Source organism: Ovis canadensis, chromosome 2 (genome assembly GCF_042477335.2).
Source record: "Ovis canadensis isolate MfBH-ARS-UI-01 breed Bighorn chromosome 2, ARS-UI_OviCan_v2, whole genome shotgun sequence".
In the NCBI taxonomy this organism is placed as follows: domain Eukaryota; kingdom Metazoa; phylum Chordata; class Mammalia; order Artiodactyla; family Bovidae; genus Ovis; species Ovis canadensis.
This window is the reverse complement of record NC_091246.1, coordinates 244043292-244064130: the sequence shown is the minus strand read 5'-3', so window position 1 is coordinate 244064130 and position 20839 is coordinate 244043292. Positions and strand designations below refer to the sequence as shown.

The 20839-nt window shown below is 41.2% G+C and overlaps 1 protein-coding gene across 2 annotated transcripts in view; it reads left to right on the top strand.

Moving 5' to 3' along the window:
- The first annotated feature begins 898 nt into the window (after positions 1-898).
- Positions 899-20839, top strand: part of GMEB1 (glucocorticoid modulatory element binding protein 1) — a 33653-nt gene continuing 13712 nt past the window's right edge. The window contains exons 1-6 of one of the 2 annotated variants that reach the window (XM_069578824.1): positions 899-1083; positions 7174-7331; positions 15577-15659; positions 16467-16591; positions 17643-17746; positions 20340-20497. In XM_069578824.1, the coding sequence (XP_069434925.1) occupies positions 7204-7331; positions 15577-15659; positions 16467-16591; positions 17643-17746; positions 20340-20497 (598 nt within the window). In that variant the 5' untranslated portion in view covers positions 899-1083; positions 7174-7203. Of the gene's footprint in view, positions 1084-5444; positions 5825-7173; positions 7332-15576; positions 15660-16466; positions 16592-17642; positions 17747-20339; positions 20498-20839 lie in introns of those variants that run through there. The other variant, XM_069578825.1, reaches the window with a different exon arrangement.

Sequence of the window (20839 nt, the reverse complement as noted above, 5' to 3'; positions counted from 1 at the left end):
TCTGAGTGCTCATAACTACACATTCCACAGAAAGAAGGACCTATAGAATCCTGGCTATACTGCTTACAAGTTTGGTGACCTTGAGGGGTTCATTAATTTCTCTTGGCCTCCTGTGTTTTATCTGTAAAATGGGAGTGAAAAGAAACTACTTAGTAGAGTTGCCAAGAGGATTATATGAGATAAAGGAATCTTCTTCAAGGTCCGGCCAAACAAAGGTCTTCATTTTTTTTTTTAAGCTAATTTTATTTATTAGCAGAACAGATCTTAGTTCCCTGACCAGGATCAAACCTGTTCCCCTCGGCCCCCCCTCTTGGAAGCAAGGAGTTTTAACTAGTGGACCTCTAGGGAAATTCCCACAAAGGTCTTAATATTTGCTAATTATTACGACTGGCCCCAGGAACTTTCCTAAGCATTTTCAAGTATCACTTGTTTAAACGCTAGTAACAATCTATGTCCTAGACGAAATAGGGGCTTAAAGCTGTCAAGTAACCCCCAAAGAATTTATGGGTTCTGACTTGAACCCAGAACCAACTCGCAGCCAGAAAAGGCTTGGCAAACATGCATGCGTCAGAGAGGGCAAAGGAGTTTTCTTACAGACTCTATACACAACCAGATCTTTTGACTCCAAACTGGTAGTTGGATCATCACTTTTGAAAAGTCTGGTAAATGTAAGCTTCATAACCGGATCTGAGGAGTGAAAAGGGGCACGCAGAGTCCTCCAAGGGGAGTCCTGCCTTTGTTCCCGATTGCGGATGAGGTGTCTTTAATTTAGACCACATTTTCCTCATCCATGAAGTGGGGTTAGAAGAGTTATTAGGGTCCCTGGCGTCCCTTCCAACACTAATTTTCCAGAGCAGGAGCTGCTCTGATAAAGGCCCCAAACTCTCCGGCTGAAGTTCATCCTCCGCGGGCTGGCAATAGGGACGCGTCCCCTTTAAGGCTCCAGCTCGCCGGCGGCGGCGGCCGGAAGTGTTGAAGCCCGGCCTGGCGGCGGCGGTGGCGGTAGCGGCCGTGGCGGCCTCTGCGCATGCTCCGTCGCCCGCCCGCCCTGGCCGCTCGCCGCCCGCCCGCCCGACGGAGACGGTGAGGAGGGGGAGGGGTGGGCGCTCGGGCGCGGGCGCGGGGTGGGGTGGGGGCGGGGGGGCGGGCGCGGGGGCCGCGCGGCGGCCGGCGAGGGCGGGCGGGCGCGCAGGGGGCGGGGGGCTGCTGCCTCCGCGGGCGCCTCCCCACGCCCTGTGCGTGCCGCCGCCGCCGCCGGGGAGCGAGCGGACGTCGCGGCGCCGCGGGGGGGTGGGGGGACGCTGCCGCTGGGTCCGCCTGAGCAGCCGGGCGGCCCCCAGCGCGGCTGGCCGCGCCGCTCGGGTCCGGCCCCCGGCAGAGAGCGGCGGGGGACCGGCGAGCCTGGCACTGGGGGGCCCCGGCGCCCCCGGACCGAGGGGCCCGGAAGTCCTCTGCCGAGGGACCAGGAAGGGCCGGAGCGACTCCGGACTGAGAGGCCCTGACATCTAGGACCCCGGGGAGGGGTCTGGGGATCCAGGGGGTATCCCTAAAGGCGGGATCCGGGGAGCACCAGGCCCTTTGATGAGGAGCTGGGGATGAGGCCTGGGTCGCGCTCGGGCTAGGGGGTAGTGGTGAAAGGAGGGGGCGGCGAAGAGTGAAGGAAGCCCGCTGCCTGCCCTGGAGGACCTCTCGGAGCCTTGGGGTTGGCAGCCAGGGCAGAGAGTGGGTTCTGCTGAGGAAAAGAGTGTCCAGGCTTCACCCGGGGGCGCCTAGAGGCCTCGGCCATTCAGCCCAGGGGAAAAGAGGCAGGTACTTCCCTGAAGGCACAGTGACAGGTCCAGTAAGCAGGGGACAAGGAAGAAGAGCTCCAAGGGAAATTGAGCAGGCCTCTACCTTCCCCTAGATGAGGGGGCGGTAGGAAGACACCTCAGAGCCTCCAGAGGAAGGAATGAGAAGGGTCCAGATCTGTGAGGGAATAAAAGAGTTTGGAGTACCTCATATAGGTAGAGAGCAGGGTGATGTGGCCTGTTGCGGATGGGGAAACCTGAGTTTTTGAGGGCCGGAGAGATGATTGTTGGGAAGAAGGCTAGCATATCCCTGCTTTCTAAAATGACGGGGGAATCGGCCTGGTGTTTCCTAATTGAGGGGCAGGAGAGGTGAGAGCAGACTCTTGAGGGTCCTGGCGTGTGATCCATCCGGACTAAGACACGTCAAGTCTTGATCATGGGAAGCTTTGGCTGTCTTGAGGAGGAGGAGGAGGCATTCTCTCAAGATGAGAGAAATTCAAAAACAGTTCCTAACAGACACAAACAGGGGCCTTAACTCTTGTTTATTTAGGAGAACCAAGAAGTGGCATTTTCCTCCTTAACCTGGAGGATTAAGGAAAGAGAGGATCAGCTAATTTTAGTCTCACAGGATTCTTTTCTCTCTCTTTGCTTATGGAACGTTTGGGGAACTTTTTCATTAAATTGTTGGACTGACCTAATTTGTCAGCCTTTTATCAATTATGTGTATTTATTGTCTACTGACGACTTTTTTCATTAGTTACCTGTTAGTTGCTTACTCGTGTTTACAGCAAGCATATTGAATAGCCAACTTGTACTCAGCTTCATGGGGTTAGTTTGGGCTGTGTTCTTGTCCTAAGAAGAAATCTCCTCAACTGTAGTAGGTTGACCCTTCAAAAAACCCTTTTTGCAATTGCTTCTCCAAACACCTTCAGAGTAGTCACTATTAAGTGATTCATCTGAAACTTCACTTGCTCCGGCTTTTTACCTCAGTGGTCCTGTGTAGTGATCTGTTGGCTTCCTTACATCTGGTAGCGCCCTGGATCACCTAGGGAGTTACCATGAAACAGAATAAAGAAGGAAAAAAAAGGAGTTTTGACCTCATGTAATAATAAAATTTTTAAGTTGGAAATTTCTTAGAATAGGCTACATAGTCTACCACAATTAAAGTATGAAACAAATACATTTTGGAGTTAGAAAATTTCAGGATATATGGTATTTCTATGACTCCCTCTCAGCTACCAACTGTCATGTTCCTATGATCATGTGACACTTGTGCTTACATCTATCTTGCCGTGTTTTTTAAACTTTTCAGAACACAAAAATGAATTTAATCCAGAGTAGTTCAGCTATCATTGATTTAATATTTTGATAGTTTACATGAATAGTCATGTAGTTAATTTCAAGGTGTCTGTCTTGTCTTTGAAAATAACTACAAATAATTCTTCCTTTTCTCAGAAGTTTGACATATTTCCCTTATGTGTGTTCTCCTAGAATTACAGAGTGTTGTGTGATTCCACAATGAATACTCCAAGGTCCCATCCATGAAATACCCAAAGGAGCAACTTACTCATCTTCCCTTAGTTTTTGTTGCTATAAACAAGAGCCACTTTTCAATTTACACTCAGCTCAAAGAAATGACCTTCCAATTAGCCAGTGTAGTCTGTAGAGGTGGTTAGGGTTTCTTGCTCAAAATATGGTATTTAGGGTAGTAAGAGATATTCAACCCAAACTTGCTTCTCTGAGGAATGTAAGAATTGCCATGTGGGATCAGACCTGTGTCTCTGACTGACAATGAGAGACTTACTGTGAATGATTATAATTATCTTTTCTGGTAAACTCTCAGAAGGTTAGAGAAGCAGCCATAATACTGCTTTTGAGTTCCAAGGTGTGGGAGGGGTAAGAAGTAAAATACGAGTTCTTATTGAGGAAAGTATTAATCAAGAAGTTAGTCAACCACTTATTCAGAGTATTGTAGAAAGAGGACTCAACCTTAGGGTAGAAGGTTGAACTAGAAGCATCCTTCTAATTTTGCTTTTCTAACCCATTAATTTGCCTGTGCTGTTAATTTTAACATTTAGACCACTTTTTTGAAATAATAAATTATCTACAATTGTTATATGCTAAAGTATTGTATCTTTTAAATTCATTGAATATGTAACAGGATAGTATTTGACAACAAATAAGTGTCTGACAAATGTTAGCTGTGATTATTTCAGTTCATCTTATGTTTTTATAGTTCAAACTTTAAAGATATCGATCAGTTCACTTATTCTAGGATTTGATGGCATTTTAAACTTCATCATATCCCTTTTGGCATTTTTTAGACTCAAAGTTCCTAATCATTTAGGTTCTGTTTCTGGCAGTCAGCCAAACTCATCCATTGATTTCCCATCCCCCCCTCCTCCAGTTTTAAACTTTTAATTTACAGAAGTTCAGATTGTATATTCTAGTATCTTGTCATTACTTTTTTCCTCTACTGTATGACAATGTCACATATCTCTTTCCCTTCTGTAGTTCCTTAAGAACAGATACCATCCCTTTTTATATCTAAGGAGCCTAACTGTGTCCGATGTGATTTCTCCCCATCGTTACGGCCAGTTCAAGCTTTCTAAGCAAATTTATATCCCCTAAATTAAAGATGTAGAAAGTTCTAGAAGTCTTTTAGGGTAAAGTGAGTCACTGATTGCATGAAAATTTATTACATACCTGCTGTGTACCAGATTTCCTTAGAAAGTTTTAGGTAGGCGGTTTTGTAAATAGAAGTCTGATATTTGAAAAGTATTGCTCTTGTGGCCCTGGGCACTGAGCTAGCATAGGGAAGCCTGTTAAAAAAAGTAAAGATAGCTTTTCTCTCCCAGGATGCAGTCTGGTGAGGAGAGACTGACAGAGTGGGCTGATGGTTGTGACAGGGATGCTCCAGGCACTGAGGAGGCAAAAAGACCCCCTCATATCTAGTCAAGGAAGTCACAGATGGCCTCTCTGAGGAAGTGATGTTTTAAATGTCACAAAAGTATAGCAGTGACTTGCCAGAAAGAACAGAAAAAAAGAATTCCGGGTAGAGCAAATAAGTGTGAAGGCTCAGGTGAGGAAATATGGCATGTTTGAGAATTTGGAAAAAATGTAATGGCAGGAGCCCATAATGTGAGAAGAAGTACTGTGGGAAATGAGGCCAGCAGGGTGGGCAGGGGACAGATTTGGTGGGTTTTGTAAGTCAGGGTGTTTGCACCGTAATAGCAGCAAAGGGAATGCCCTGAAGGGTTTTTTAAGTGGGGGAAATGGCCTTTAGTTAGATCATTTTGTCTGTTATCTAATGAGTTGGAGATATGGACCAGAGGCTAGGATACTGATGAGAAGCAGCTGGAAAAATCCAGGTGACAGTGTGTTGGTTCAGCATATGATGATGGCAGCACAGATGGAGAGTGGAGGATGGTTAAAAGAGATGTATAGGTGATAAAATGGCTAGGATTTACTTGGTGGTTGGTTGAATTTAGAGGAGTCAAAAATAGCTCCTTGGTTTCTGGCTTGAGAAAATGGATGGAGGGAGCGCCATTTATTGAGGCAGGGAACATAGGAGCAGGTTTGAGAGGGAACATGCTTTTAGTTTAAGATGCCTAAGATATTTTAAGAGGTTTTTGGATATAGGAGGTGTTGAATCCAGGAAAAAGTTTGAATGTGAGAATCATAAAGGGCAGGTCTAAGTCCTATGTGAGGAATTTTAGCTTGGTCAGACACAAACAAAAATTGATTGAACTGCTCTATGTCAGTGCCTGCAGTGAATACGGCTGCAGGAGACAGGATTTTTAGAGAAGCAGCACCTGTCTTCACAGTGTGGTCATGGAGGCAGATGTATGTTCAGTTACCCTCTGTACAAGGCATGGTGTTGTTAAACACTAGAGGAGAGCGGCAAGCAAGTATTGGGGGCCTACAGGAAAGAAAAGGGGGAGGTAGAGGCTTGTGGAGGACTGAGCTGTGAACTGGGCCTTGAAGGGAGAAGAAGATGAGGGAGAAAGGAGTTTGGGCCTTACAGAATAACAAAGGTACAGAAATCTTTGCATGTTACATGTCCAGAATTCAGTGAGAGATTGATGTGGCTGGATTTTAAGTTTCTTGGGGTATTATAGTTGCAGATAAAACTGGAAAATTTGGGGGGCCAAATGAGGGAGACTTTGAGTGCTATGTTAAATGTGTGTATTATAGGTAAACAATTGCAGTGGCAGAGCTGAAATGTGGATTTGGTCATCTTGAGTACCAAATACATATTCATTGTGGGTCTAGGCACGGTTCACTGCAGTCCTAATCATCTTCAAGTACTCACATATCTCAGTCAACACAGTACGCTTATCTATATTCTCTTACATGACCCTCTCCTTCCTTTTCAGCTGTGAAGGCTAGCAGCTGCAGAATAACTTAGGACCCTCTGAGTTTTCATTAAGATTGAAATAATGCTTTGAGTTACTTTAGAGTCAAAGATCTTTTGGTACTGGACAGTAGTTTCCCCAACAGTTCTGCAAGTGAAGTGTCAGGCAAGATCCTATCTCCATTCAGTTTGAGGCAAAGAGGTATTAAGATGTTCCTGGAGATCATACAGTTGGACACAGCATTTATTAAACATCCATACAATGCAAATCATCTTTCTTTTTCCAGCAACTTAGTTTCAGAACACTTGATGAAGTGTAATGGCTGATTGCAAAGAAAATAGATGATTCTTACTTTCTAAGCACTTAGGATGGAACTAGTGATGTGTTATATACCAGCTCTCTAGAATAAAAAATACCTGATTTGTATTGCTTGCCAGTTTCTTTGGTGTATATACTCCCAGCATCACTGATTTCAAGTTACCAACTTGATGTTGCTAAACCGGGAGTTGCAAAGAGATGTACACAGTTGGCTTCCCCTATGACTCAGTGGTAAAGAATCTACCTGCAGTGCAGAAGATGCAAGAAATGCGGGTTCAATCTCTGGGTTAGGAAGATCCTCTGGAGTAGGAAATGGGAACCCACTCCAGTATTCTTACCTGGAAAATTCCACGGACAGAGAAGCTTGGCGGGCTACAGTCCATGGGGTCGCAGAGTCGGACACTACTGAGCGACTGAGCACACAGGCACGAGCACAGTTGGTTCTTAGGAGCTGGCGGAGCTGCCTGCAGCATACCACTGGGTGAATCACACATGCTAAGAAAATCTCCAGTAGGTAGCGAGTCCAAAGGCATTTCTGCGGAAAGATGTCTGCCCCTATGTCTGTCCCTTCTCACAATTCCCATCTTTTTCAGGAGACCATGATCTCCAGGATGCCCTTGGAATTAATAGTTATTATATTGCTGTTCCTTTCCTATGGTTGTCATCTTTTCAAATCAGACAAAATTACTGGTGCTTCTTATTTCTGACAGCATTCCCAGCTATCTGACTTCATGTGAAAGATGGCTAATGCAGAAGTGAGTGTCCCAGTGGGGGATGTGGTTGTGGTACCCACTGAAGGAAATGAAGGGGAGAACCCTGAAGACACTAAAACCCAAGTGATCTTGCAGTTACAGCCTGTGCAACAAGGGTAAGTGACTAAAGATTGGAATATTCTGAAAATTTTGGGGAGTTTAGAGAGTGCAGATATGATAACTTTAAGGTGGTTTAGCACAATGGAACATTCAACATCAACGCTCAGAGCTAAGTTTTCATCTCTGTAATGTATTGTGTGCTATATTTATCGTTCAGTACTTATTACAACAACTGACTGTTTCCTCGTCTCTCGCCCTCTGCTCTGAATTTCTTGAGGATAAGCTACATGGTTCCCTCATCATATTTATCCACATTGTTTAGCACAGTGCCTTGGTACATGTGGTACTTTTGCCAAAAGAGATAGTTATAGTCAGAGGAGAATAGGCAAGGCAGCTATAAAAGTATTCCTACCAGAAATTCTCTGGGCCCTCATGGATGGGCAAATTATCAAGCTTAGTCTATCAAAAATATGTGTATCAATCGCCTAGCATCGTACAACATATCACAAAGGTACTGAATGAAATATAGCACATGGTTCCCATCATCATGAAGCTTGCAGTCTAGTTGTACAAAGCAAAAATACATGTTTATAAATAGAGTGATCACTTACATGGCAAAATCTAAGAAGTGCCAAGTGGCATGCTTAGGATGTGCTTTTGAATTCAGAGAAGTGATTCAGAAAATCACTATGAATTTGAGAGAAGAGATAAGATTCTTAAATGGGCTTGAAAGGTAAACAGGACTTAGATCTCCAGAGAGAAGAGGGGGCTAGTTATTTTATCTTGGGGAATATATAAAAGATTTAAGGATCAGAAGTATTCTATGGGCTTCCCTAGTGGCCCAGATGGTAAAGAATTCACCTGCAGTACAGGAGACCTGGGTTCTATCCCTGGGTTGGAAAGATCCCTGAGAGAAAGGAACAGCTACCCACTCCAGTATTTTTGCCTGGAGAATTCCACGGACGAGGAGCCTGGTAGGCTATAGCCCATGGGGTGGCAAAGAGTCGGATAAGACTGAGCAACTTTAACTAGGCAAACACACAATTGGCCCTCTGTATCTATAGGTTCCACATCCTCAGATTCAATCAACCTGGGATGGAAAAAAAATTCCAGAAAGTTCCAAAAAGCAAAATTGAATTTGCCACACACGGGCAACTATTTATAAGCATTTAAATTAGATATTACAAATAATCTTTAGTTCAGTTCAGTCACTTAATCATGTCAATCTTTGCAGCCCCATGGACTGCAGCATGCCAGGCCTTGCTGTCCATCACCAACTCCCAGAGCTTGCTCAAACTCATGTCTCTTGAGTTGGTGATGCCATCCAACTATCTCATTCTCTGTCATCCCCTTCTCCTCCTGCCTTCAATCTTTCCCAGCATCGGAGTCTTTTCCAGTGAGTCAGTTCTTCATACAAGTGGCCAAAGTTTCAGGTGTTGAAGTTTCAGCTTCAATATCAGTTCTTCTAGTGAATATTCAGAACTGACTCCCTTTACGATGGACTGGTTGGATCTCCTTGCAGCCTAAGGGATTCCCAAGAGTCTTCTCCAACACCACAGATCAAAAACACCACTTCTTTGGCACTCAGCTTTCTTTATAGTCCAACTCTCACATTCATACATAACTACTGGAAAAATCATAGCTTTGACTAGATGGACCTTTGTTGGCAAAGTGATGTCTCTGCTTTTTAATATGCTGTCTAGGTTGGTCATAGCTTTTCTTCCAAGGAGTAAGCGTCTTTTAATTTTATGGCTGCAGTCACCATCTGCAGTGATTTTGGAACCCAAGAAAATAGTCTGTCACTGTTTCCATAGTTTTCTCATCTATTTGAAATGAAGTGATAGGACCGGATGACATGATCTTAGTTTTCTGAATGTTGAATTTTAAGCCAACTTTTTCACTCTCCTCTTTCACTTTCATCAAGAGGCTGTTTAACTCTTCTTTGCTTTCTGCCATAAGGGTGGTGTCAACTGAGTATCTGAGGTTATTGATATTTCTCCCTGCAGTCTTGGAGAAGGAAATGGCAACTTACTCCGGTGCTCTTGCCTGGAAAATCCCATGGATGGAGGAGCCTGGTAGGCTACAGTCCATGGGGTCTCTAAGAGTCGGACACAACTGAGCGACTTCACTCTCACTCTTCACTTTCCTGTATTGGAGAAGGAAATGGCAACCCACTCCAGTGTTCTTGCCTGGAGAATCCCAGGGATGGGGGAGCCTAGTGGCTGCTGTCTATGGGGTCGCACAGAGTCAGACACAACTGAAGCGACTTAGCAGCAGCAGCAGCCTGCAATCTTGATTCCAGCTTGTGCTTTATCCAGCCCGGCATTTCACATGATGTACTCTGCATGTAAGTTAAATAAGCCTTGACGTATTCCTTTCACAGTTTGGAAGACGCCGCAGTGAGAAGCCCATGCACCACAACTGGAGAGTAGCCTCTGATCACAACTAGAGAAAGTCCACACACAGCAAAAAAGACCCAGGTCAATTAATAAATACAAATTATTGAAAAAGAAAGAAATGTAAGAAAACTATGGTTTTATTTTAAAAACTAATACAAAAGAGTTCTTGTCTTTTACAGATACATACAAATGTCTGGGATTTGCTTCAAAAAAAATTCAGGAGTGGGCGGATATAGAGATGAAATCAGACTGGCCATGTGTTGACAACTATTGAAGCTGGGTGATGGAGGCTTACATGAGGTTTCATTATCATATTTTCTTTATTTGGAGGTATTTTTGAAATTTCCTATAATGAAAAGCTTTTAAATTACCAAGATAGGCTAACAAGCTAACAGTTTTTAAAATCATTAGTTAATTTTTAATCATCTGATTTATGCAATAGCCGATTTAAAGTATATGGGAGGATGTGTATAGATTATATACAAATACTATGCCATTTTACAAAAGACTTGCATATCGGTGGACTTCGGTATTTGCAGGGGTTTTCTGGACCCAGTCTCCCCATAATACTGAGAGAGGACTATAATCCAGTCCCGGTCTATTAAGTCATGTAGAACTTGCCTGAAAAAGTTCTAGGGAAAAACTATTAGACTATTAACCTGTCTTGGTAATTTAAAAAGCTTTTTATTATAGGAAATTTCAAATACACCTCCAAATAAAGAAAATATGATAATGAACCCCCGTGTAAGTATCCATCACCCAGCTTCAACAGTTGTCAACACATGGCCAGTCTGATTTCATCTCTACATCCGCCCACTCCTGAATTTTTTCTGAAGCAAATCCCAGACATTTGTATGTATCTGTAAAAGATAAGGACACTTTCTTATTAGTTTTAACATAACCACAGCTTTCTGACATTTCTTTCTCTTTTAATAATTTGTAATTTATTGACTGTGCTGGGTCTTTTTTGCTGTGCGTGGACTTTCTCTAGTTGTGGTGATCAGAGGCTCCTCTCCAGTGTGGTACATGGGCTTCTCACTGCAGTGTCTTCTCTTGCTGGGCTCTAGGGTGCTTGGGCTTCCGTAGTTGCAGCACGTGGGCTCAGTTGCCCCATTGGCATGTGGAATCCTCCTGGACTACAGATCAAACCCATGTCCCCTGCATTGGCAGGTAGATTCTTAACCACTAGGCCACGAGGGAAGTCTGACATTTCTAAATATTGTTAAGCATAAAGGAGATATTCTAAGGTCTAGAAAGGAAAGTTGATATAAATAATGTCTAACAAATAGTCTATAGAGCGTCTTAAATTTTTATTGGCACCACAGAGTATGCACGCTTATGCAAACTCATTTGGGAATTTTATTTTGATACACACACACATACTTGTAGTCGTTACCTTTTGAGGTACAGTAACATCAAGAAGAATTAAAGGTCAGGTCCTTCTGTCTTTCCTAAAGTACTCCAGTTGTCACTTGTCCTATCCACAGTGGAGACAGAAAAAACTTCTCTGCTACTTCGAGACTTAATTCTTTTGAAGATTTGGTTCCACTTAATTTTCTGTTTGTCTTTTTTATTTTCCAAATGATACTGTCTGTATCTGGAAACCTGGCATTGCTTGATTAGGTAGAGGCATCTTTGTCCAACATATATTGACTTCCCAATCCACTGGCTACAGTGAATTTTATTTTATTTTATTTTATTTATTTTTTTTTACAGTGAATTTTAATGCATGAGCTAGTGAATAAACATTTTGAGGTATTGCCTTTTTTGTTGTTGTTTTTGAGCTATTGCATTGTGAGATGTTTGTCAGTTGTATTATTTAATTATTTTAATATTTTATTGCATTTTAGCCTCATTTTGTAAAAATGAGCAGGGTACAAAAACAGTGATTTTAGTTATGAGATATATAGGTCTCATAATTTTAATACACTTGAGACAAAGATGAAAATTATCAGGTTTCCATGTTCAGCCTCATCACACTTCACCTGATGGGCTATAATTCAAGTGTGAAGGAAATAAACAATCAAAAGGTATGCATGCATTGCTAGGAATAAATTGGTAAAGATTATATTAGAAAGATGTGAGAGTTGGACTATAAAGAAAGCTGAGTGCCAAAGAATTGATACTTTTGGGCTGTGGTGTTGGGGAAGACTCTTGAGAGTCCCTTGGACTGTGAGGAGATCCAACCAGTCCATCCTAAAGGAAATGAATCCTGAATATTCATTGGAAGGACTGATGCTGAAGCTAAAACTCCAATTTGGCCACCCGATGCAAAAAACTGACTCATTTGAAAGGACTCTGATGCTGGGAAAGATTGAAGGCAGGAGGAGAAGGGGGCAACAGAGAATGAGATGGTTGGATGGTATCACCAACTCAATGGATGTGAGTTTGAATAAGCTCTGGAAGTTGGTGATGGACAGGGAAGCCTGGCATGCTGCAGTCCATGGGGTCACAAAGAGTCAGATGCAACTGAGTGACTGAACTGACTGGCTGGCTGATATTCGAAAGGCAAGAAATAGAGATTTTATATAGCATTGTTAGATTTTAATATGTAATTCCTTTTGCCCATCATTTTAATTTTTTTTACATATATGACATTTTATACTTTCCCAGATATTCACCATATACACATTTTCAGGGATACATATGAAGCAAAAGTAGAGTATTTGGTAACAGGCTATTTATATGAATACATAGAACCTGACGCATTATATAAGACTTTCATAATGATTAAGTTAAAATATATCCATATTCAACCTTGTAAGAAAATAGAGATACTAAGGTGAGTGAAGTGAAGTCGCTCAGTCATGTCCAACTCTTTGTGATCCTGTGGACTGTAGTCTACCTGGCTTCTCTGTCCATGGGATTTTCCAGGCAAGAGTACTGGAGTGGGTTGCCATTGCCGTCTCCACGGGATCTTCCTGACCCAGGGATCGAACCCAGGTCTCCTGCATTGCAGGCAGATGCTTTATCCTCTGAGCTACTAGGGAAGCAGATACTAAGGTACTCAGGTACTGAGATACTAAGAAGATTTTTTTATTCTGGGAGTTTTTCCAACAAAGAAGACTTGTTCAGTGTATGCATTCTTTTTAAAAACAGAAAAGATGATTATTAACTTTTTCAAATAAAACCTTTAAATATACTTTGGAAATTCTCAGGAGGAATGAAAGTACTAAGATTTCATTACATTCTTGACTTTCTGATTCATTTTGGATTCATAAGAGTTTTTAACAATGAGATCACGGACTGGTGATTTTAATACTACATAAATTTACTCAGTGTGCTGAGTGGAATAGTTCAATTTGAGGAATAGTGACCTTACTTTCCTTATGCTCATATCCCTCCCTAGTAGGAGGTTTAAAGTGTTAGGAATATGTATAAACTCAGATCAGTAGGGTACCCCTTAGCTTATGTAAGAATCCCACATTCAATTAATCAGTATAGCTTTCCTTAACATTCAAGATTTTTTAAAAAAGTATATAGGTTTTCAGTTTTCAGTGAATTGGAATACAATAATGTGGCCTTAACTTTATAACTCTTATACATGTATATCATATGTACTATATATTATACTATTTATATGTATTTATATGCACACATTTTACTATTAGTGAAGTTAACATCAGTCATTGTAAATGCTAATAGTAACTGACTTGTACTTCACTGATCCATAATTACCACTTATTATTTGTAGCATAATAATTTGTATGCATGTTTACACTGCAATTTAGAGTGTAAGCTTCTGTGTTCTTGGGAAAAAAGGATTTAGTATATCATGTGTTCTCAAAGAATGTTTGTGAATTAATAAAGGAATAACAACAATCATAATAAAAATTTTGGGGTGATTATTTTAAAAAGCTCTAGTAAACCTAATTTTGCCTTACTTCGATGATTCAGAAGGCTTATTGATATCTTATAAATCCTTAATAATTTAAACATATTTTATGATTTTTGACTATAGTTTTAGTACATATAGAGAATTAAGGAGTTGCTTTAGAAAGATTTTCCCTGATAAAATCTTATTTGCCTGTGAAAATACAGAATATGCCCTGACTTCCCAAGTGCAATTTACTGGTTGTTGAAATTATGTATAGACAAGAATCTATTATTTTAAAGGATTTTGTACATATTGGTCAATGAGCTTAGAATGAGCTTACCAAATTTACTTGAAGTAGAGGTATGGTTTTGTTTTTTTTGTCTGTGCTGCACGGTGGGATCTTAGCTCTCCAGCTAGGGATTGACCCTGGGCCACAGCAGTGAAACTCAGAACCCTAACCACTAGGCCTCTCAGGGACCTCTTAGATTATGCCCAAGGAGAGAAAGAAAGGTAAATAAGTAAATAGTATTAAGTATTATAGTTGTTGTGGCAAAAGCCTAAAGTACAGTTGGGTCACAGAGGAGGAATTGGGTGATTATACCGGAGGACTGAGATGGAAGGAAAAGCACCATACAGGCTGCTGATTAAAACACAAAAGATGGGGAAAGATGTTCTGGGAGGAGGAAGAAGAGCAAGAACAGAAGGGATAAAAGAAGATGGCAGTTTGGTACTATTGGGGCTTGGGTTGTCTGGTGGGGGTTTGGTGAGAATTGAAAACCAGGGACCAGATCATGGAGGGACTTAAATATCATATTAAGTATTGGGGGCTCTATTTCAGCAGCAAGGAGGAGATTCTTGCAGGGTTTTGCAGAGGGTGTTACCTGATCATCCTGGAAGGAATATAGAAGATCAGGTTGATGTGAGGAGACCGGTTCAGACTAGAGGTGACGCAGCCTGAGCTAAGGCAGTAGGAGTGGAAGTAGACAAGGAAGGTGGCTGGTGTTAGGGACATGTATCTGGCAGGACTTGGTGACTGGCTGTGTGGGAGTTGAGGAGGATGAAAAGGGGGAGATTTAGTGTAATTTCCAGGCTTCTGTTTTAGGCTACTGTGTGCTGAGTAGTGCCATTAACAACGATGGGAAATATAGGAAGAGTAGTTGGGGAGGTGGGAGAGGAAAGAGAACTTGGTTATTTTAGACATTATTCATTCAATCAAGTCCTATGGGATATTCAAATGTATTTATTTATTTAGCAGTTAATTGTGTCCTGCTGTGGAATTCAGAAGGGAGGTTTGTGCTAAAGGTGTCACCATCGGGGAGGGAAATCACTGATGCAAAGGAGATTGTTCAGGCAGTACTTTAGGATAGCAAGTGCAGTAAATAGCATGTTAGGCTTATTGTGGAAATTAAACAAAGGATGTCAGTGTTCGTGTCAGGTTATCTGAGCCCATTTCTTAGAAGGCAGAAACACTTTGGAGAGAGAGTTTTCCTTAAGTGGTACCTTTCATTACTGCTAGTTACCTTGGGCGTAATCGCTCTCTCTCTTTTTTTAAAAAAACTAGGCTCTGCTCATGTCTGTAGTTTGATTATGATGCCTTAAAAAATGCTAAAATGTAAAAATGGCTAAAGTGCCTAGATTTCAACAAGGGACCTCAGCTTCTGTAGTCAGTAAGTTCTTCCTGGTTTGAATTGTCTAAAGGTACTACTTTTTAGTCATATTTGGATAATTCTATAATATGTTACAAGTGAAGCAACACTTTATGTCATGAACTTTTAAAGTTAGGAAGGGATAAGCCTGGTGTAAAGTACAGGTATTTTACAAGTAGCAGTGTAAATAGAGTAGCAAGAGAAACTTCTCTAGGGTGAGGAAAGTTGTTGATTCATTTCCATGATAGTAGCTGCTAAGCAGTCTTGGGCAGCCTGGAATTTAGATACATTGAGGCTTGAGTCAGAACACTAACATCAAGTTGTAAAGTATATTATTTTATTCCTTTTGAGATAGATTAAAACAAATTTCTTAACCTGTGCTGTGGATATTAATTTTGTCATGATTTATGTAGTTTATTGATGGGCACTTTTACGACAGGATTTATGAAGCTGGATCTGAGAACAATACGGCAGTTGTGGCAGTAGAAACTCACACAATACACAAAATTGAAGAAGGGATTGGTAAGTCCTTTTGTTGTTCTAGTACTTTTTTTTTTTTTTTTTACCACACTTTGAGGCATGAGAAGCCTTCTGCAGTGGAAGCGCAGAGTCGTAACCACTGGACCTCCAGAGTAGCTTTGTTCTAGTACTTTTAACCTTAGCCTCCTTGGTTGAGATTTCTCGCTTTTTGTGCCTGATTTCCCCGTCCTGTCCCCCCGCACCTCACTACCCAATGTGCTCTACCAGTGCTCTAGCCTTCCATTTGATGATGGTACATCGAGAGACACTGCTAAGATGCTAGGGCTATCAGTTGATGTTTAACATTAGTTTGCTAGGGTTACTGAAAAGATTTCTCATCAGTAGAAATCTGTCAAAGAAATTGAAATCTCAAGGTTAGTCTCTGTCATTAGGGAAGTTGCTGATGAGGTGCTGATTGGAAGGCAGTCAGTGGAAAGAAACTGAAGAAGAGCTCTAAAATTAGTTAAACTAGGTGTTTGAATCCCACATTCTCACTTAGCTGTATGACCTTGGGAAAATCCCTTCACCTTTCTGAGTCCCATACAGGTACATAGGAAACCATGACCACCTCACAGGATTGTTTTAAGAATTAAAAAAGATTGAACTTGTAAAAACACATGGCACAGTGTCTGGCCCAGAGTGGGAGCTTGGTAAGAGAGCTGTTACGCCAAATTTCTTCCAGAAGATTCCTAAACAGTACGAATCCCTGTGAACTGTTAGCCCCTCAGAGGAACCGGGAGACTAGAGATGTTGAATTAAACTTTAAAGAAGAGTGTTTGATAAATAACTGATATTTTTTCCATTTGCAAGATGCAAGCACTATAGAAGCAAATGAGGATATGGAAATTGCTTACCCCATAACTTGTGGGGAGAGCAAAGCCATTCTCCTTTGGAAGAAGTTTGTATGTCCAGGAATAAATGTAAAGTGTGTCAAGGTAATTGTCTTTTCTCCTTGCTGGGGTCTATTTTGGGGCTCCTTCTTTTCAACGGGTATGATTTGAGAACCTCTTCTTCCCCACCATTTCAGTGTTATTAATTTAGTGGCGTCCCTTTGTGTCACAGTTTAAAAGAAAAAAAAGGACTTTGGAGTGATACTGACCTGGGTTCAAGTCCCACCAGAATGCAAGTCTTTTGAAAGCTCAGAATTTGTCTGTCTTCTTCACCATTGTATTCCTAGCACCTGGACTAGGGCTCTGAATATTTATCAGTAAATATTTTGTTGAATGAATGGAGTCTCAACTCTATCACTAGTTAGGTGACCTTGGTCAAGTAATATTTCAGAGCTTCATATGTTAAAATACAAATAATTATACATACATACACACAGTAAGGTTGTTGGAAGGTGAAATAAAGATGGTTATGTAAATATGTGTTAACTATATATACATACACACAGTAAGGTTGTTGGAAGGTGAAATACAGATGGTTATGTAAAATGCCTTATACTAGTGTGTAGTTTGGCAGAGTTTTTTCAAAATTATTACTGATAAAAATAATCTTCATGAGAGCACAATGTGGAAATAATTGCTTATTCTGTCTCTACTGGTAGCCACAACTCTACCCGTAGATAGTAGGCACCGTCAGTAGCATCATCCTGGAATCATTAAGGATTACAGAGTTTTGAGGCTCTGTAGTGCTGTTGGTTTCTACCATGCTTTTTCTTTCTACCAGATCCTGAATCTTGTCATCAGGGCTGGATAGATAACTTCAGTTTATTTTAATAGCCTCTGCAATATCAAAACCATCTGCTTGATTCAGGACACAAATGGATTTTATATCCTAATCAGTATATTAACACCAGGACAGGGCCAGAGAAGGATCATCTCCTCTAGGCCAATAGGGTGGGAAGATAGAGAATACAAGGCTATGATTAGAGATGTCATCTGGGTATTTTTTTGTTTGTAACGAATAGAGTTATGTCTTTCTTTCCGTCATGGCCTGCCTAAATTAACATTGGATTATTTTGGACTTTTCCTTTTACCTTAGTTCAATGATCAGTTGATCAGCCCCAAGCATTTTGTTCATCTGGCTGGCAAATCCACCCTGAAGGACTGGAAGAGAGCTATTCGTCTGGGTGGAATCATGCTCAGGTGAGGTCTAATAGCAAATTCACACCTTTCAAGTGACTATGGGGTACTTAATCATGGTAGAATCCAGAGAATCTAGTCTTTTCTCTCCAACTTGAATTTTTATTCTGTCTGAAGGATTGGCTTGAACGATCCATGTATTATTTGACCTTCATCAACTTGTTCTTAAAATCCCTGTAAGAGAAGGAAAATTGAATCTAATCAACTCCTTCCAGCATCTAGGGCAAATTCTTGTGATGTCATAGTGCTGGGTAGGATCTTCTCTGTGCCGAGAAGCTCAGGAATAGAAGACAGTCTTGCTTGAGATCACTCAGCATAGGTGGAGCTAAGCCTGGTGCTAAGAAAGAGTGGCTACCATGGAGATGCAGGCTGACGGACAAATTCTGGGATCATCTGGTACAGTAGAAGGGTGCTGTTCATAAGAAACAGTTATGCACAGTGAATACAATCCTTGCCGTCATTGTGCCATAGAAATAAATGTTTTTTTTTTTTTTAATGCAGATGGTTTTTAAAAAATTATTTATTTATTTGTGGCTGTGTGCTGGGGTTTTGTTGCTGCCGTGTGCTTTTGCTGGTTGCAGTGAGTGGGGCCTACTCTCTAGTTTCGGTGCACGGGCTTCTCACTGCAGAGCGTGGGCTCTATGGTGTGCAGGTTTCGGTAGTTGCAACATGTGGGCTCACTAGCTGTGGCTCATGGGCTCTAGAGTACAGGCTCAGTAGTTGTGCTGCGTGCGCTTATTTGCCCTGAAGCATGTGGGATCTTCTGGGACCAGGGATTGAACCTGTGTCCCCTGCATTGCAAGGTGAATTCTTAACCACTGGGCCTCCCTCCAGGGAAGCCCAGAAATTAACTTTAGAATGTATAATATCCTCACCACATCTGTTTTTGCAGCAAGCTTATCATAATTTCATCCCCTACCCATAAAATTAACATTATTTTCTATCAGTAGCAGTCACCTATTGATAGAAAATTTTAAAATGTGGTCAAGAATTAAAAGTTCCCCGCAGAACATGTATCAAGAGCCTTAAAAGCCTCTTACTCTTTGTCTTCAATTTTTTAAGGAATCTGTCTAAAGAAAAATCTATAGTACTTGTAGAGATTCAGGTATAGTGGGGTTTATTGCAACATAATTCAGGATAGTGAAAATTACAGTCTGCTTTAATACACAGTCAAGGCAATGGCACCCCACTCCAGTACTCTTGCCTGGAAAATCCCATGGGTGGAAGAGCCTGGAAGGCTGCAGTCCATGGGGTCGCTGAGGGTCGGACATGACTGAGTGACTTCACTTTCACTTTTCACTTTCCTACATTGGAGAAGGAAATGGCAACCCACTCCAATGTTCTTGCCTGGAGAATCCCAGGGACGGGGGAGCCTGGTGGGCTGCTGTCTGTGGGGTCGCACAGAGTTGGACACGACTGAAGTGACTTACAGCAAGGTGTATCTGAAGTAAATTATGGCTCATCTAAATATATGGGTTTATGCATTAAAATATTCCTAAAGATTTTTTACATGGAAAGTTGCTTATAATGTAAAAAAGAAAACAAAATGGACAATCAATTAATTTAGTTGTCTTAAAAAACATATAGGTAAGTAAATTTAGTGGAAGAACATATGCTAAAATGTTGACATTATCTTTTTTTTTTTTGACATTATCTTTGGGGGGATTTTTTTTTCTTAGGGAGCAATTGTTTTCTTTATAGTTTTCTATATTTTCCAGAGGAAATGTTAATTTTTTTCTTCATGTATCATCTTTATAGTCAGAGGCATGATTTTGAAAAGTTCACTCCAGATCATTTGTATGTGTTAATTATTAGTTGAATGAAATTGGAGGTGAATACCTTTAACTTTTGTTGTTGTTGTTCTTGGGTTGTTGTATTTGGCGAGATAAACAAGCATATGCCAACTCTCCCCGAATATAAAAGACCCAGAATGCCTAAAAAATCTTTAGCGAAAGCCAAGTAACATTATTACATAGAGTTTACTGTAATTAAAATATCCTATGGTTTTGCTCATAGCCTATAATAACAATGTGTTGTGAATCTAGTTATAAGGACATTCTATAGTGGGGGTTTAGTGTAATCAGCTTTGCTCTGCATTTATAGGAGAGTTATCTCTTTTTTTTTTTTTCCAAAGGAAAGAAATGTGCTGAAGTTTTATGTCTCCAGAAGTGGCAACAGATCTTGCTGGTCTACAAGTACTAACATTTCAGAATCTAACCACAAAATTTGAATCCGCCTGTGTCTTTTCTCAGTTGTGCTGGGATATGAGTTAGTCTTTTCCCCTTTGGGGTTTGGTTTCAATGAGGTTCTGTGGGGAATTTAGCTAGTGTCACAATTATATGTCTAAAACTTAGTGATAACGGGAAATAAAAGAGAGTACTCATAAAGAGTAGACTAAGGAGGGAAGAGGAGTACTTGTACATGTGGGCAGGACCATGAACATTTTATTGCCCCAATTAGAATTTTTTCGACCTGAGGACTTTTAATACTATTAGGTTTCACTAATACACGGAAGGGACTCCACGACTTTGTCTCTGTTTGTCCCCTGTACATGAAGTACAGGCTGAACTGGTACTTCTTGTCTCTCTTTGCACAGGAAAATGATGGACTCTGGACAGATTGATTTTTACCAACATGACAAGGTTTGCTCCAATACCTGCAGAAGCACCAAGTTTGATCTTCTTATCAGCAGTGCAAGAGCTCCAGTGCCAGGACAGCAGACAAGTGTGGTGCAGACACCCACTTCGGCCGATGGTAGGGGGTAGGAAACCACCTGAAAACCCATTGTGTTTCTCAGCAGTACTTTTCCCCTCATTCTCTTTTGTGTTTTTAATTCTCATGAGTGTTGATGTAAGATATAGTAATCTTGAGTAGGAGTCCACGCTTTAGAAAGACTCTGTTTTCTCCCAAATGATTCCTGTTGGCCAGTCCTCCTTCCTTGCTTCTGTATTACAATGCATGGTAAACGTTAGAAAGGGGATTAATACAATGTTTATTTAACAGTGTTACTTTGGTACCAGTGCCACGTGGTATATCTTTGAAATTAGATTGTTTTGAAAATCCCTGGCAATTCTTATGGTCAAAGGGGTGGATTTA